General features: G+C 35.7%; 2 protein-coding genes across 2 annotated transcripts; one reads left to right on the plus strand and one right to left on the minus strand.

The window, feature by feature from the left end:
- The first annotated feature begins 437 nt into the window (after window positions 1-437).
- Window positions 438-6,906, plus strand: LOC107801819 (uncharacterized). Its single transcript, XM_075225704.1, has 13 exons — window positions 438-1,096; window positions 1,673-1,728; window positions 1,812-1,989; window positions 2,140-2,241; window positions 2,323-2,394; window positions 3,375-3,440; window positions 3,603-3,668; window positions 4,034-4,120; window positions 4,204-4,320; window positions 4,449-4,523; window positions 4,670-4,753; window positions 5,191-5,713; window positions 6,306-6,906. The coding sequence occupies exons 1-13, from the start codon at window positions 728-730 to the stop codon at window positions 6,779-6,781; spliced, it is 2,271 nt and encodes a 756-aa protein (XP_075081805.1). The 5' UTR covers window positions 438-727; the 3' UTR covers window positions 6,782-6,906.
- A 1,572-nt stretch (window positions 6,907-8,478) lies between these two features.
- On the minus strand, window positions 8,479-10,307 carry LOC107801818 (putative expansin-B2). Its single transcript, XM_075224545.1, has 4 exons — window positions 10,163-10,307; window positions 9,675-9,787; window positions 8,999-9,195; window positions 8,479-8,809 (listed from the first exon to the last, which is right to left on the minus strand). Exons 1-4 carry the CDS (start codon window positions 10,305-10,307, stop codon window positions 8,479-8,481), a joined length of 786 nt encoding a protein of 261 aa, XP_075080646.1.
- Between the last annotated feature and the right edge of the window lie 7,422 nt (window positions 10,308-17,729).

The following is a 17,729-nucleotide window of genomic DNA, read 5'->3' on the forward strand; positions in this document are numbered from 1 at the left end:
AACACATTAGTCATCCATTTGGTTTATCATTTTCTAAGTGGATAATATGGTTCTTTATCCATATTCGATCCGTTTTTAAATGGTTCATTATTTAACCTATTTTTTGATGGATAATATGAGTGAATAATTGTTTACTTTTAACCATTTTACCACCTCTACTTATAGGTAGTAACTTGTCTACTTAATTTTATTATGATGTGGTAAGACGGTAGGAATTCTTCTCTTAATCAGAAATCTCGAATTTGAAGATTAAGGATAATACACTTGCTAAAGCTAATATAGTGCTAGACTTGCTAAAGCTAGATAAATCACAAGCACCTCAAGAGTCTATTTTAAATTTGAACAACTTCCCAAAATGGTAAGAGGAGCATATAAATGCGAAAAACACGCTTGAAAACTATAGGATAAATAAAAGGAGGCTCATAATTGAATCTTTTGAACCCAAAAGGATACATTTGAATCTTTTGAACCCAAAAGGATACATTTGAATCTTTTGAACCCAAAAGAATAAGTAGTCGGCATTTCGGCAACTGATTCAAAGGTCAATTTTTTTTTTTTTTTTTTTAAAAGTTACTTTGCTATAAATATTGATTAATTAATCTTCCTCTTCATTCTTTCATTTCCACCCAATTCGCTTCCTTGAGTTCTTCCATATATTGTACTAGAAAACTAAGATTCTCTCTTGTCCCATAGTTGTTTTCTTCTTCTTTTTCTGTAAAGATCTAAAATGGCTTCTCTACAACAGTCAACACTAGATTTGATAACTCAGCTTCTTCTTGATGATGATGCTTTTTTGGTAAGTTACGGCTCATCAGAAACCAACACTAGTTTTGATTCAAAAACTGAATTAAATAGATTTAAATTCGAGGGAAAAACAGAGGATTCAGTTCAGAAAATGGAAGATACCTTGAAGCGTTACAGAGGGATCAGGCAAAGGCCAGGGGGGAAATTTGTTTCAGAGGTTAGTGACCCGACCCGAAAAGGGAAACGGGTTTGGCTTGGAACTTTTGATACTGCAACAGAAGCAGCCATGGCATATGATCGTGCAGCGCTTAAACTAAGAGGGAGCAGAGCAATTCTGAATTTCCCACGGAAGGTAATTGTTGTTTCTATATTTTTATTTATTAGTTTAAATATCTTTATTTTATTTCTAATGACATATATCTTAAATAATCAAAAATATCATTTTATTTTTAGTTATAATCAGAAATATCATTTTCTAAAGTGTATTTCTGTACTTTCATAATCAGAATATTATGAAAATTTAAGAGTACAAGTTTTTTTTTTTTTTTTCAAATTTTAGAATTCATGCGGAGTCAAACACTTCTTGAGAAACTACATGGCTAAATTGATACAGTTATCGATCTTATTGACGTGACATGAGAATTTGTCTTTTTCCTTTACAGGAAATAAAACATGGCTAAATTGATGTTAATTCTTATCCTTTATTTTTTGGGTTTATGGTCCTCTATGGCGGTGCCAAAGGAAATAAGTTTCAAATCTCCCCTGGGTTTTTGCTTTGACTAGTTGCATCATTGTTGTTACTGTATATGTAACATCTTTCTCGCCTTAATTTATGTTTTATGCTTGCGTACACCGTACAACTGGCTCTTTTCTTTATGTTTTACTTTCTCCGTTTTTGATTCCTTAAATCTGAGTTCGTTGTTTACAGCTTGTCCACTTTCGAGCACTGGAGAAACCGAAGGAGGAGGATTTCTGTCTGGAGTTGTAAGTTTATTTGGTATCTTATCTTTCAATTTATGGCAAAGCATTTGCTTACATCTACAACTATTTGTTTTTTTAAATTACAGAGCAAAAAGTGATACATATGATGATGTAGTGGAGAGAGTGGCGCAGCGGCTTGGTGTGGATGATCCCTCCAAAATTAGGCTTACTCCACACAACTACTACTCTCAGCAACCCAAGCCTAACCCCATCAAATATCGGTCCGTGGATCATTTGGTAGACATGCTAATCCATGACAATCAGGTTTGTTAACATGAACTGACTTTATCTTGGGAGCACATGGTGACGTTTAACGCTTTACTCATCATAGCAGTGGACAGTGGTATACTATTTTGGTAGGATCTGATGTGCCAATGGACTAACCACATCTCATTTTGTTTGGGTGGGTGGTAGATTTCTGATATTCTTTATTACGAAGTTCTGGACATTCCTCTGCCAGAATTACAATGTCTGAAGACGTTCAAAGTTGATTTTCATCATTCTAAGAAGGATGAGGTGTGTCTAGTATGGAAAAATCATTTGTATCAAATCAAATTATTACTTTTCCTCATTACATTTTTTTCCCACTGCTTTCAGGTTGAAATTTTGAATGTAAGATTGCCTAAGCAGAGTACCGTGAGGGATTTTCTTAATGGAATCAAATCAAAGGTATAGATAGGTGTAGCAACTTGAATTGCAATATTGAGTCTATGAAAGGAAGAAAGCAATTTCTGCACCCAGCAGGAAAAAAACAGTTTCCTAATGTGGTAGATTTCTTATGTCTAGATGATAAAGTATTTTAGGTACTTTATGCATTAATGAATGTTTTTTGATGGATTCAGGGTTTGTGGAGAACATGTAGGAAAAGGATACAGTCCTGTCTAACTCGTGTTATTTATTTACCTTAATAATGAAGAGTTGAACAGTCAACCTACTCTAACTTGATTGGGATCGAGGCTTAGTAAAAAAATAATAATTGAAGAGTTGGTATTTGCATTCATTTCCTACACTACGAGAGTGTGTGTTTTTCTGCTACTTTGGTTAATACCCTTTTCCCTCAATCAGATTGTCATATTTTGGTTCTCAAGGGTCAGATTGACAGTTTTTTATGCTAGATTGGCAATGATCAAATTGTCTTTTGACAGATTTAGAAGGGGCATGAGAAGTACAAGTTAACAACTTTTGCTTTTCAATTTGTTTGACCATAATTGAGTATGTGAAAGTTCACTATTTTTGACATGTGGGGGTTGGCAATTTTTTTGTGAATTTGTTTTACTTTGGAAGATGGCAATCTTTCTTTTTTTAGGCGAGGGGAGTACTCTCTTTCCCATCAGATTATCTTATTTGAACCATTAATAAAGGATTTGTAGTGAATGTGCACCCTAATGTTTTTTATCGGTGTATATATTATGAAGAAAATCATTCTACATGCATTTTTTTGAGGACATTTGCCTCCCTGTCTTCTCCCTGCCTCCTATCTACAAAGGAAAAAGGAAAACAGCATACGGAGCTTGACTGGCAATACGAGATTTAGATCTGTCATGTATATTGTGCAACCAATATTCTATGTCTAATGTTTCTGTTTAATGATGGCTTCTGTTTGGTATGAGGATATAACTACTGGCATATAATATTGGTTGCTGCAACAGGTAGAGTTGTCCCATCCAAATGCAGAGCTTAGATTACTCGAAATCTTCTATCACAAGATTTTTAAGGTGAGTAATCCTAATATAAGTTCAATACTTTTATCTTTTATTATGTTTGTGTTGACATTTTAATTTGATAGCTAAATGGCCTTTTAAGACTTGCACCGCTAGCTTATATGTTTTTTTTGTCTGTCTATCTAATGCATGCTTTCATTATTGCTAATCTGCCAGATCTTTCCGCTCACTGAAAAGTTTGAGAATATAAATGACCAGTATTGGACATTGCGGGCAGAGGAGGTTAGTTCTCTAGGTATTGTCTGGCTGGTTTCTTCTTTTTTCTCTTTTCCTCATCTCCTTCTGGTTTTTTTACCTCTCTTTTTTCAACAAAATAAAGAAAACTGGTGAGGTTTTGAAACTTTAAGCAGAGATTTGAATTAATATTCCATTCCTCCCCCACCCTCTTTCAAAATGGAGAATCTAAGGTCTGGGTTTTAATTTGATTGCTATGCTTTCGTGTGTCAGCTTTAATTGTTAGGCCTTCTGTTCCACTGACCTCTCTGCTTTAGACAGTTCAATCTGGGCAATTAATGATGATATTTATGGCATAAGTTAGTCTTGTCTACTTGCTTACTACTGCATCTATTTTATTTTATTTTTTGCAGATACCAGAGGAGGAGAAAAATCTTGGTCCCCATGATCGTCTAATTCATGTTTACCATTTCACGAAAGAGACTCCACAAAATCAAATGGTATTACATATTGGCTTGATTGATGTTACTGATACACTGCTGCATCTGATGTTGAAATTAGTAACTAGATTGGTTTTCTACAGCCAGTGCAGAATTTTGGAGAACCTTTCTTTCTGGTCATCCATGAATGTGAAACTTTAGCGGAGATTAAAGTGCGCATTCAAAAGAAATTGCAGGTTCCAGATGAGGAGTTTTCTAAGGTACAGTGCCTGAGCACAAAGCTTTTGCTGCAGATGGAATATGCTTGCATACTTATAGCATGGTGGTTTAATTTTTGAAAGCCCTATGACTGACTTGGGGGTTGACTCTGCACTCTTTTGATGGCTAGTGGAAATTTGCATTTTTATCATTGGGGCACCCTGAATACCTTCAGGATACGGACATTGTATCCAGCCGCTTTCAGGTAGTGTATTGATGTTATCTTGTATTTTCTTCGTCCCCTTGAATTTCATTGTCAACTTACGTATAAGTGTTTGGGTCAGCTTTAGTTGTGTTTTCTTTGTTTTCCAAATTCTGTCCATGCTGAAGATGCTTATATTCCTGTTGCAGAGGAGATATGTTTATGATGCTTGGGAGCAGTACCTTGGATTGGAGCATGCAGATAATACATCTAGGAGGCCATATGTTAGTCAGGTAAATTCTCTAGTTCTTGTGGCTTCTGCATAACCCCAAGATACTAGGAGTTACCTTTTGGTTACCGGATTAAACATGCGAGTAACTCAATTGTACAATCTAAATTTTGGCTCCTCTTAAAGGGCTGTTAACCGATAGATATCAACCAAAGGGCGTTCGATGCTTAGAGGAGTATTTTTTGTGCTATAGTACACGCCATCTGCATGAATTCGGTCGACCGTCTCTGAATCCCCTAAAATTTTATGGGCCTATAAAAAATGACATAACGAATAATAAGTCATCTCGTTTTTTGGCGTTTTAGGGCCATAGAATAGAAATTCTGGACAATTTCCAAACTTTCGTATGTTATAGTCCACGCCATCTGCATGAATTCAAGCTATCGGATCTGAAACACCTAAAATTTTGCGGGCTAATATTGATTTAATTTTCAATCATAGGAGATGGAATTCAGATTATCTGAGATAAATGACATTTTTTACTCAAAGGACAATGATTCACAGCGTTCAGAGAACAATGTTACTACTTCACTGCTTGTTCCTTCTTGCTCTTCACATAGGCCCGACTTATTCAACAATGAAGGGATAGAGCAAGTTGATTTATTACTTCCGCATGCAACAGAGGCAACTGTGATGAACAGAGGAAGTATGGTTAACGTGAATGTAGCACATGATCGGTGCAACGACGGAGGAGAAATAGTGCAGCCTAATTTACTTTGTGAGAAATCAAATGTAGAAATTTATTCAAGTAGTAATGACAAAGTGGAGCATAATGATATTGCTAGAGGAAGTTCATCATGTGAAAGACTTTTGGTTGAAGCTGATGCAATGACCAACATTCAGAACATAGATTCAAAGAACAAGTGCACAATAGCGAGGCTAGAAAAAGATTATGGGATTACTCGCGAGATTCTGGAGCAGCATTTTGGGAAGACTCTTGTAGATGCTGCCAAGACACTACGTGGTAAGTTCACTCTAGTGCATATATTTGAGGCTTGTATCTCTTTTCATGTTATTAAAACTTGCTCCGTTTTAGTTTATCTGAACCTTTTCGCTATTCGAGATTCAACAACAACAACCCAGTATAATCCCACTTAGTGGGTCTGGGGAGAGTAGTGTGTATGCAGACCTTACCTCTACCCTGGGGTAGAGAGGCTGTTTCCAAATAGACCCCCGACATCCTTCACTCCAAGAACTTCCCACCTTGCTCTTGGAGAGACTCGAACTCATAACCTCTTGGTTGGAAGTGGAGGTTGCTTACCATCAGAGCAACCCCTCTCTATTCGAGATTCAAACTATGTAAAATTTGACCGACATTCTAGAAATTTATTTTTTTCATCATATTAACATGAAAAAAATTGTAACTTATAGTAGTTTGCGTATAGTTTTTGAATATCTAAATTTTGAATTTTAAAATATCGAGTTAATATAATCCAAAAGTGACTAGGTCCACATAAACTGGAATGGAGATCAATATGTCTGTATGCTCTTTAATTAGATGAGATGAGTGTTGCTAAGGTTCACTGAAATCCGTTTTTGGAACTTGTTTTTTGTAGTTAGTCGATCAACACTGAAACGAGTATGTAGAGAATACAATATCTCTAGATGGCCACATCATAAGACCAGAAAGGTTTATCGCCGTGTTAGCCAAGGCGTATCTCTACAAAGTGCTGAACAATATGTGGAAGATACTCAACAATGTCCTGATCTGTCCCATGAAAAAGGCACAGATCTTTTGGCGCCGGCTGCAACAGAAAAACCTTGTGATAATCTGATGACTTTAAAGGTTACATATAGAGGCGATATCATTAAGTTTCAACTCTCCCCTTCAGCAACCAGGGTAGAACTGGAGGTGGAAGTGGAAAAGAGGTTTAACATATCACTTCAAAGGTGTTCAATCAAGTATCAAGATGACGACGATGATTGGATTTTGATAACTAGTAATTCAGATTTGAGGGACGGTATGAATTCATTGAGATTGTTAGGAAGAACTACTATGAAATTACTGGTTACCCCAATATCTGAGACATGAATTTTACCTGAGTTATTATGGTTCATCTTTATTGCAGAACTTTAGAGTGTTGTTTCTTTGCCAGTGATATTTGTTGTATGTCTTTGAGCTCATTATAAATAATGGAGAAGTCTAATTTGAAAACCCTTTTGGACTGTTTAATATCAGTTGCTTCAGAAAAAATGATTTAAGTGCCACTAATGGGATTTATATATAAACTTTTTTACAATCGTTGAACCAAGTAACTCTCTACATCACACCCTTTGGGTTGTGGCCTTTCACCGAACTCTGCGCGAATGCTGGATGCTTTGTAAACCGAGCTGCTCTTTCTTTTTTTTATTTGGTATTGAGAGATATTGGGATAGAAATATTAGAGTTCAGGAAAATTATCCTTAACTTCGAGTTTATTGTAGTGTAAATTGACAGATAAATTACTTTGATCAGTAAATTTCGAGTCTACTACAACATATGTTTCAACCATAACGGTTCTTGTGTAGTACAGTAGATAATTGTTGATCAGTGTTTATGGACACTATTGGTATCAAGATTTCTATAGATAAATAAATAGGTTAGCTCTTTCGAAACCTTTAATTAATTTTGTACTTCCAAATATTTTCTCACAATACAGGTGTGCCCGTATACATATGAGTTTCAGTTTTCTCTATCTTTCAGTGTTGCATTATTCGGTTTTGGTTTTAGAAAAGCGCAATCCACTCCGAACCAAAATAACTTTGGTTTGGTTCGATTTTTCTCTTTCCGGTTAAATTTTTTCAGTTTGGTTATTCGGTTATGTCTTATAAGATAATTAACATAATCGAATATTTGTATTTTATGGTGAGAAAATAAATTTTATAGAGAATGAGAAGTAATAATATTAAATTTCTTAAATATAATTTTTAGTATTAGTAATGGATAAAACTTTAAAACATAATATTTAAAAATAGCATGTCCAAACATAAAAATTCAAAATCTAAATCGTAATTCCAATTCAAAGGAGAATAATTCGTGCTTGAAAATATTAAAACCTGAACAAACATAGCAAAATGGCCTCCTGGCCACTTAAATTTGTACCTAATTGTCAACATGGTAAACAAATTTAAAATTTTCTTATTTGAACACCTCAACTTGACGGAAAGAATATTAATAAACAACTTTGATTGTTGACTATGCTACGTGGCAGTGACATAGGTAATGTGGACAAAATGTATGCCAATCACGCAGAAAATGCGCGTGAGTACAATATTTTGATTTAAAAAAATACTAAATTCAAAAGAAAAAATTTAAAATGAAAAAGAAAAGGGAAAAAGCACCTCGTTGCCCATCACTACTCGCCTCTCCCCTCTTTCTTCTTTTCACCATTAGCCTCTCCCCAGTTATCTCCCGTCAGTCCACATAAAGAACTAAAAAAAGTATATGTGACCATTTGAGTTTTTGTCCCGTCATCTTTCTCTGAAAATAAGTAATTACAACAAAGGCAGCAGCCATTTTTATTTGTTAGAGAGAGCTAAAATTAAAGTAAATGCATGAAATAGAATTAGTCGCATATTTTTAAATATTTAAAGAAAGAAAAGGCATGAAATAAAATTAGTCGCATATTCAAAATAAATTAAAGAAGGTATTTTTACTTTATTAATTATACTTGATAGGGTAGGTAAATAAATGGTATTCAACAATCTACATGGTACCCTCACATTGTTCCCTTCTTAAATACTTTCACCCTATAGATTACTGGGAAAATTGACATTTGATTTGTAAATTGATCTTGGTTGCCAGCCGTCTGGAATGACATTCGGGGCAGTGACACTTTGCTTTGTTTCTGAAGTAAGTCTCAGGGAAAAAGGAGGTTTCTGTGTGTCTGGTTGTATGCCAACACTCCAAGTTGCCCCAATCATTCGCTGCATAGGTACCCAAGTCGAATTGCTTGTTTGGATTTCAACTAAAGAAAGGTCACCATCTCCATCAACTGCTTCAGATGTAACTGCGAAGAAATTAGGATTGGAGCCTTTGTCCACCTTAAATAAGATATTTGTGTTGTAATTACATGCTATCCTGTAAGGTTCAATAAAAATAAAAGAAATTAAATCGTTAGCCGGTGTTCTTTAGAAGGAAAATAAGAAGAAAAAATCAATTTATTGCTTCTTATTCCCCCCCCCCCCCCAACCCAAATAAATAAATATAAAACCTCCATATAAGATGGAACAAAAAAAGTAACTTTTAGTTTTTGTAGAACAAACTCACCTTTGGTAAAAAATCGAGATTCTTCCTGCATTGTATAATTGTGAAGCTTCACCAGACTTTGCCAATTTTCCAAAGGCAATTCCACTTATATCAAAGTGAACCGGATCATTATTGCATGCTCCTGGGCACTCGTCTGTAAGGGTTACTGTTATTGGATTACCTGAACAATGCGGATTTTGGTCTTGGGTGCACAACACCTGAAAAACAATATCGATCATATAGAGATGCTATGCATTTATGCATGAAACTAAAATATTCATGCACATTTTCTCTTTTGTTTTAGAGTTTAATTTCCTTGTCATCTCATGCAAAATAAGGTACAATTATTCTAAAATTACAGATTTACTAGATGTAACGGAATTAGAAATTATGTCTAGTGGATTCAGAGAGATCTAAAAATATTACATTCGGAATTTGTACCTATATTTTCTCTTATAAGGAGATTTAAAAATTTATATATTATATACACCCAATTTACATTATATAACTTTTTAACAAAAGAAATTTAATTGAATCTCATTCATTTTATGTGGCTTCGCTACATAAAATATGTTTACCTGGTAGCATGCACCACATCCGAGCCTTGCTTAAATAGAGCTTGATTTTCCGCCATGATCATTGCATCGTATATAACTTTCTAACAAAGGAAATTCAATGCCACATAAAATGTGTTTACCTGGTAGCATGCACCACATCCAGAGCTTTGCTTAAAAAGAGCTTGATTTCCCGCCGTAATCATTGCATTGTAGGGAGCACTTGCTACGTCATTTTCAAGCCCACATGCTCCACCTAGAACAGAATAGTAAGAATAATTTCTGTTTTTCAATCATTTTGCCCTAGAATCATTAATAAAGTATGTAAAATCAAGACTATATTGGTCAAGCCATTTCAATGAACATTTGTCTACAAAATTCTATTCGTATAATATTTTTTATTATGTAGGGGAAGGGAAGAGAAAATTGATAAAGGTATTCCAAGAGAAAATCAAACCCTTACCAACAAAGTAAAATTCAGATAGCTAGACAACAACTGAACTATTAAAATTTGCCTTCAAAGTTGTATTTGTAATCTAAAGCAGGTTTCATTTAATTTTAATCTAGTAGGCATACTACATAAGTCTTATGAAAAACGAGAGTAGAAACAAATGACATTTCAAGACATTACCACTCCCAGGACTAGTAGGATTTTCATAAAAAGTTGCAACAGCTTGTGAATAACCGCTTGGTTGGCAAGAGGAAAATCTAACCAAATACGAGCAAAAAGCTACAAAAATCCAAAGGAAAAGATACTGAGAGAAATTTGTAGCCATGGACTAGTAATTATATTTGATTAACTAAGTGATGCTCTAATATTTTTGGCTAATTGCTTATACAATGCCAAGTTAATTGGTACTATTTATAGTTAATAATAAGTATTAGTTAGTTGAGGATATTATCTATGAATAATAAACCATTTTGCCAAAGTTGAGGATATTAATTATGAAAAATGAACTATTTTACCAATTTAAGGTAAGAACTTTATTGCCTCACTATTCAATTTGCAGATTTGTAATGCAGGATTATAAATCAGGTGATTGAAAGATTACTACATCTCATGATCATGATTGGCATCATCTCTTTAATTCTTTTATTTCTCTTTGCCATATTCCAACTAAACACCATAAAATTCGAGGTCTCTACTATCACAGAACAAGAGGCATGTAGGAAACATACCGAAATGCATAATAAATAATCATAAGTTGAGAATATCTGTCACGGCTCAAAATTCACTAGTCATGATGGCACCTAATCCAACCCGCTAGGTAAACCAACTAATAACTATCCAATTCCACTAATATTAATAAGACAATTAAACAAAAGGAATTATCTAAATCTTATACATTCCCCAAGGACTGGTAGTACAAATCATGAGCTTCTAAGAATATAATTTACAAAGCTGATATGAAGTAAATACATCTTATGTTTGAAAAGTACATAAACAGAGTTTTTATAAATCTAAGGCTACCATGAACAAGACGAAGCTACAACAGGAACGCAAGTACATCTTCAAATCCGGCAACCATCGAGCACAGCAGCAACAACAACCAACATTTGCACGCAATGTGCTGAAGTGTAGTATCAGTACAACCGACCTCATGTACTGAGTAAGTAACAAACCTAATCTTAGGTTGAAAGCAGTGACGAGCTAGAACATAGGTCGGGTCCAACACCAATAGCCAACAATAGTTCATAACAACATAAAATAATTAAATAAATAAGTAACTCAGAGATAAAGTGCTCAGCTTTTTCATAGTTTTCCGAAAACAGTTCTGCTTTTCAAGTATATCAGTGAAAACCCAACTCCTTTACCGAAAACATCAAAAATGTAAGTAAATTTGAAAACTGTGAGTTTTTTCCAAAAATCCTGTCAACAGTAAATATGATGTTTCATGTTCTCCCCAGATAGCAAGTGCAAAATAACTCTCTATGCACATGTGTCAATATATGTGAGAAGTCATGAATGACGTGATACCGTACGACATGAGGAAAATACAACTCTATGTCGATATGCCATGTGCATGTCAAATGTGATACTACTCAGTAATAAAACCATATGCATACTCAGAGTATCAATTCACTCAGTCCTCCAAGTAATTCAGTCCTTACAGTCACTCAGTCCTCACAATCACTCTATCCTCACAGCCACTCAGTCCTCACAGTCACTCTATCCTCCCAATCACTCGGCACTCGCACTCACTGTGGGTGTGTATAGACTCCGGAAGGGCTCCTTCAGCCCAAGCGCTATAACAAGCCAATCATGGCATATATTAGTAAAACATTATGCGGCGTGCAGCCCGATCCCATATATATATCCTCACTATCAGGCCCTCGGCTTCACTCAGTCATCAATCTCTCCAATCTCTCGAGCTCTCAATGTCATGAAATATCAGCCCAAAAATAATGATGTGTTGTATCAATAAATAGTAACAGAGACTGAGATATGATATGCATATGAATGCGTATGAGTGAGTATATAATGCAATGAAGCAGATAACTCAACAGCAGAAATGAGCTCAGTGGGTCCCAATAGGATAAGCATGTAGCCTAGACATGAATTCTAGCATGGATCACGGCTCAATAGCTGAAGTACTTAGAAATTTCATGGTTACAGGTAAGATCAGGTAACTACACAGTACCACAAAAACAATGGAGTCACAATTCACATTGTACACAGCCACACACCCATTACCTAGCATGTGCGTCATCTCAACACCGATCACATAGCACATAATTCGGGGTTTCATACCCTCAGCACTAAGTTTAGAAGAGTTACTTACCTTGAACAAGCCAATTCCAATACCGAGTAAGCCAAGCGATGCTCCATGTGTGCTACTAGTCCTACGGGTAAGAAAAGGAAAAACTCTCAACTACCTACTAACCTTCTACCCTAATACTCGACCTCCACAACCTCCTATCAAGGGTCATGTCACGTCATGTCCTGCCTAATCACTTCTCCCCAGTACTTCTTAAGTCTGCCTCAACGTCTTCTCAAACCCGTCATGATTAACCTCTCACACCCCCTAACAGGAGCGTCAATGCTTCTCCTCATAACACTCAGCCGCGTCATAATTTCTTTTTAACATTATTTATACATTTGAACTGAAGACTAAAAGGTGGTCAAGTTTGATACTAGATAATATTATTATGACAGATGGCGAAGAAAAGAACAGAGGGTGGAAAATCGATCTCCATCGTTCTACCTGATAAATTACCATTGGCAGAAAGTTACTAGCAATTCTTGTCAAAAGATCAGTATTGAGTACTTGACTTGAGTATTCAATGGAGTGATAGTCCTGGATTAAAATGGCCCTCGCCTAGAAGCATCGACTTGCATTGTAAAATGTTCTAACGAAAACTCCCCTAGATTCTCTAATGTTGGTATGTAAAGGCCAACTCATCGTTGCACTTATTTTAGAAGGATCAGTATGTATTGCCTGATATGACCAAGATACTATCAACCTGGTTCTGCGCAAATAAACACTTGGATTTTTTTTACAAATACATGGTAGCCCCCCTACTCAGTAACTTAAGAACTGTATCTAGATGCACTAAATATTTATGTAGTGTAACATTGTATATAAGTAATGTTGAAGGCCGATTTGAGGTCGGAATTGGATGTTGGACTCGTATCGGAATAGGTGTTCGGAATTTGTGAATTTGAGTTGTGGGGTGCGGGCCCGGGGTTGACTTTTTGATTTTACTTAAAGAAGCTTTATTATTCGGATTCGTTTCCTATAGCTTTTACTTATGATATTAAGTTATTTTGGCTAGATTCAAGCCGTCCGGAGGTTGATTAACGCGGGAAGGGTTTATTAAAGGATTGATTTATCTTGATTGAGGTAAGTATCTTGCCTAGCTTTACGTGGAAGAAACTTTTCCTGACGTGTACATGAGGTGACGAGTATGTGCACGGGCGTATGTGTGGTAATTGACTGGATTAAGCCTTAGGCTATTAATATGCCTTGATTTGGAGTTGTTTGTTATATGAAACATGTTTTTATTTTGTTGTTCACTCCTCGTACCTTTATATTATTGTGATAATTCTTGTAAAATTATTGTTGAGCCACGACTATATCTTGTTGTGGCATTGTATTGTTATTGTGGTGATGTTGTGGCACATGTGTACGTGAGGTGCGGGTGGTTGTTATTGTTATGTTGTGACTGACATGTGCATACGGTGAAATAAGGGTGGTGTGTATATTGATGCGCATGCAGTTAGATAAGGGGGCTTATGCGTGTGTTGCTAATATGGAGAAATACTTCATTGTGAAGCACACGCGGCGAGATAAGGGGGCTTATACTTGTGAAGTTGTTTCGGGGAAATATTTTAAAATGTGAAGCTCACGCGATGTCGAAGGGATAATTTGTGATTTGTGACTCGTGAATTATGATTATGAGGTGTGGTACCTCGGGGTGATTATTGTTGTAAATCTTGTGTTGGAACGGCTTGAGGATTTGAACGGTCATTGTTTTTCATTAATCACTTGTACTTTAACTGTGTTTGGATTAATTTGTTGTGTTATCACATGCTTACTCTTTGTTGCCATTTATTGATTTCGCTTCTCGTTGTTAGCTTTATATTGATATTCTGCACATGTTTTATGTTTAGTGAGTGTCTTGATTTGAACCTTGTTACTACTCCACCGAGGTTAGTCTTGGTACTTACTGGGTACCGATTCTGGTGTACTCATACTACGCTTCTGTACATTTTTGTGCAGATCCAAGTACCTCGGATCGAGCCGGTCGCTAGTGTGTTGAGCCAGATATTGAGGAGACTTCGAGGTATACCTGTTGTTCTTGCTCGCAGGCCTCGGAGTCACCTTCTGCTGATTTTCTTACTACTATTTATTGCGTTTCCAGACAGTACAGTCAGACCTCTCTATACATCCCTATATAACAGCACTTCACTATAAAAGTCAAGCTTTTCTGGAACCAATTTTTATGTTATGTTATAATATATGTTCTCTATAACAGCACTTCGCTATAACATCAAAAAATATTTGGAACAAATGAGGATGTTATAGAGAGACTTGACTGTATTGTATTTTGAGATTTCGCATGTACTCTCTGTAGAGTTTATGACTTCGTACTACCATTTTGAGATTTATTTGACTTTGTATTTCCGCTTTTGATTATGTTAAAACACTTTTCAACTTTCATTATTATTTAAGTTGGTGTTTAGTTCTGTTGATCTTGCTATGTGATAGGCTTACCTAGTCTTAGAAATCAGGTATCATTACGATCCTAAAGGTGAGATTTCGGGGTCTCTGACACTAGTGAAGTTTAATTTTGGGAACAAAATAGTGCTCGACACATAGGAGAAAAGTTTTAGATTAATTAAAATGACCTATGCTTTTTAATTAGTAGCAGTTCCTATCATTGTAAATACTATTCTAGCTATGTTGTATGTGGCTGTAGGGTCATCAATGACCATACTTCATTGGCAATTGTTCCCAATATCAGCACTTATGAAGTTGCTCTTAGGGGTGTACAAAAAAACCGACAAACCGCATTAATTCGATAATCCGAGTCAAACCGAGAAAAAATTGATTATGATTTGGTTTGATGTTGGAAAAAAAAATCCGACCATAATTGGTTTGGTTTGGTTTTAACTAAAGAAAGTCAAACCGAAACCAAACCAACCGGACATTACATATATAGAAATTTTAGATATATTTAATATAAAAATATACATATTGTGATGTAATTTATAAATATTTTTTAAAATTTTTCATAATTTTATCTTTTAAGGTATTATTTCAAAGTTGGACTTAGAACTTTTGAATGTTCCAATAAGTTTTATAGCTATTAATATTAGTAAATTAAATAATGCTAACTAAAGTCGAAACCAAAATCAAACCAATACTAATGCTAACAAAAGACATTCAATTCAATACTACGAACGGGGATGTATTGAATATCTATTTTTTGTTTTGAAATAATTTAGATAAAAATGCATAACCTACTTTTATTTTTTCTTTAGCGTTTATGTAATTAATACTCCTTTATTAGTCTACTTATTTTAGCATGACTTAATTTTACTGTCTTTATTGTTGAATGTCTTAGGATAATGCCATGACACATCTCATATTTTGTATTATTTTCTTGAAAAATACTTTATATAGTTGTATCTTACTAGGATTAAAGAAATATTTTGAGCACAAAGTTATATGTTTTGTTCTACTAAGATTTTACCGGAAAAAACTCGAATAACCGTAAAACCCGAGAAAAACCAAGATTGAAAAACCCGAGTTTTATTGGTTTGGTTTGGTCTTTAGATTTAATAACCCGACACAATTGGTTTGGTTTGGTAATTATAAAATCCGAACCAACCCGACGTATGTACCCCTAGCAGCTCTTATAGCCTTGAAATCTCACATTTCTTCTTCTGATACTAACAACATCTTAGCAACTAACTGGTCTTCTTCCAGTCCAGTGTGCAGCTGGATTGGAATCAGTTGCAGCTCTCGCCACCATAGAGTCGCAGCTTTAGACATTAGTAACAACCCTCTCCGTGGAGAGTTGCCAGAAGAGTTGGCTCATTTGCAAAGGGTGAAACTGGTTAATGTGACAGGCAATAATTTTACTGGTGCCATTCCATCATTTTTAAGTTTGTTACCAAATATTCGCATTGTGCTCCTCTTAAGGAACTAGTTCATAGGACTTGCAGGAAACAGGTTTTCAGGTACTCTACCTTCAGATTTAGGCCGTCGACTGCCCAACCAGGAAAAATTTTCTTGTTCAAGTAATCTTTTGAGCTGTTTTATCTCGTCTTCAATCTCAAATTCTTCAAGACTCACGGGACTTGATATCTCATGGAATAGTTTCACAGATCCAATTCCTGAATCACTTGGTAACTTAGAATATCTTGAGATTTTACACTTGGGGAGTAATAAGTTTTTTCAGTGATTCAGCATTGAGCTTCTTTACATCACTCACAAACTGTAGGGAACTAAGAGTACTCAAATTTGATCGGAATCCGTTGGACGGTGTTTTTTCTGCATCAGTTAGAAATTTTTCTGCTACACAAATTTTTGAAGAACAGGGTTGTAAACTGAAGGGCGTCATTCCGGAAGAAATTGGTAATCTTACTACAATGACAATGATGAGTCTGCAAAACAATGAGTTGGCTGGACATATTCCAAATACTATCCAAAGAATGTTGAACCTTCAAGAACTTTACCTGCAAAGCAACAAGATAGAAGGACCCATACCAGATATTATCTGCAATTTAAAGAATCTTGGTGCATTAGACTTATCAGGAAATCATTTTTCTGGTTCAGTGCCACCATGCTTAGGAAGTGTTACCAGTTTGAGCTATGTTGCGCGGACTCTCCAAAATGTTGCCGTACCCATGTCGGATCCTCCAAAAATGTACTACTTTTGGAGGGTCCGACCCGCACCCAACGACATTTTTGGAGAGTCCGAACAACATAGAGTTTGAGGAAACTTTATCTAGCTAACAACAGGTTGAATTCAAGATTACCTGCAAGCTTAGGGAGCCTTCAAGATCTCATAGAATTCAATGTTTCGTCCAATTTATTCAGTGGGGAAATTCCTCTAGAGATTGGAAATTTAAGGCTGCAATGCTCATCGATCTGTCAAAAAATGATTTTCCTGGTAAGATCCCCAACATCTTAGGGTACCTTGATCAAACTTTCTCTGGCACATAATAGATTAGACGGGCCTATCCCCGATTCATTTGGCAAACTGCTGGCCTTGGAATACTTGGATTTGTGCAATAACAATCTTAGTGGTGAAATTCCAAAGTCATTAGAAGCTCTTGTGTATCTGAAATACTTGAATTTCTCATTTTAATAAACTCAGTGGAGAGATTCCCACTGGAGGTCCTTTCGCAAATTTCACAAGTCATTCTTTCTTGTCCAATAATGCTCTGTGTGGTGATTCTAAGTTTCATGTGTCACCATGTATCATAAAATCTACCAAGAGGTCAAAGAGGAAGAAGACAATCTTGGTTTTGTACTGCTTTTTCTTGCATTAGCCCTTGCATATGTATTTTTAAGATTGCGAAAGAAAAAGAAGAATGCAGGTCAAGCAGATGTGTCTATGGTAAAAGGGCATGAAAGAATTTCCTATTATGAACTTGAACAAGCAACAAAAGGATTCAGTGAAAGCAACTTGCTTGGTAAGGGAGTTTCGGCATGGTCTATAAAGGGATACTTAAGGATGGT

The sequence above is a fragment of the Nicotiana tabacum genome, chromosome 11 (assembly GCF_000715075.1).
Source record: "Nicotiana tabacum cultivar K326 chromosome 11, ASM71507v2, whole genome shotgun sequence".
In the NCBI taxonomy this organism is placed as follows: Eukaryota; Viridiplantae; Streptophyta; class Magnoliopsida; order Solanales; family Solanaceae; genus Nicotiana; species Nicotiana tabacum.

What these genes read in the sequence shown, in the direction of transcription:
- LOC107801818 (XM_075224545.1), bottom strand. Translation starts at nt 10,307, where the DNA reads ATGGCTACAAATTTCTCTCAGTATCTTTTCCTTTGGATTTTTGTAGCT. An exon ending in TCCTACTAGTCCTGGGAGTG is followed by an intron (nt 9,788 to 10,162) that starts GTAATGTCTTGA and finishes ATTCTGTTCTAG; the next exon opens with GTGGAGCATGTGGGCTTGAA. An exon ending in ATCTCGATTTTTTACCAAAG is followed by an intron (nt 8,810 to 8,998) that starts GTGAGTTTGTTC and finishes TGAACCTTACAG; the next exon opens with GATAGCATGTAATTACAACA.
- LOC107801819 (XM_075225704.1), top strand. Translation starts at nt 728, where the DNA reads ATGGCTTCTCTACAACAGTCAACACTAGATTTGATAACTCAGCTTCTT. An exon ending in TTCTGAATTTCCCACGGAAG is followed by an intron (nt 1,097 to 1,672) that starts GTAATTGTTGTT and finishes CGTTGTTTACAG; the next exon opens with CTTGTCCACTTTCGAGCACT. An exon ending in TTAATGGAATCAAATCAAAG is followed by an intron (nt 2,395 to 3,374) that starts GTATAGATAGGT and finishes TTGCTGCAACAG; the next exon opens with GTAGAGTTGTCCCATCCAAA.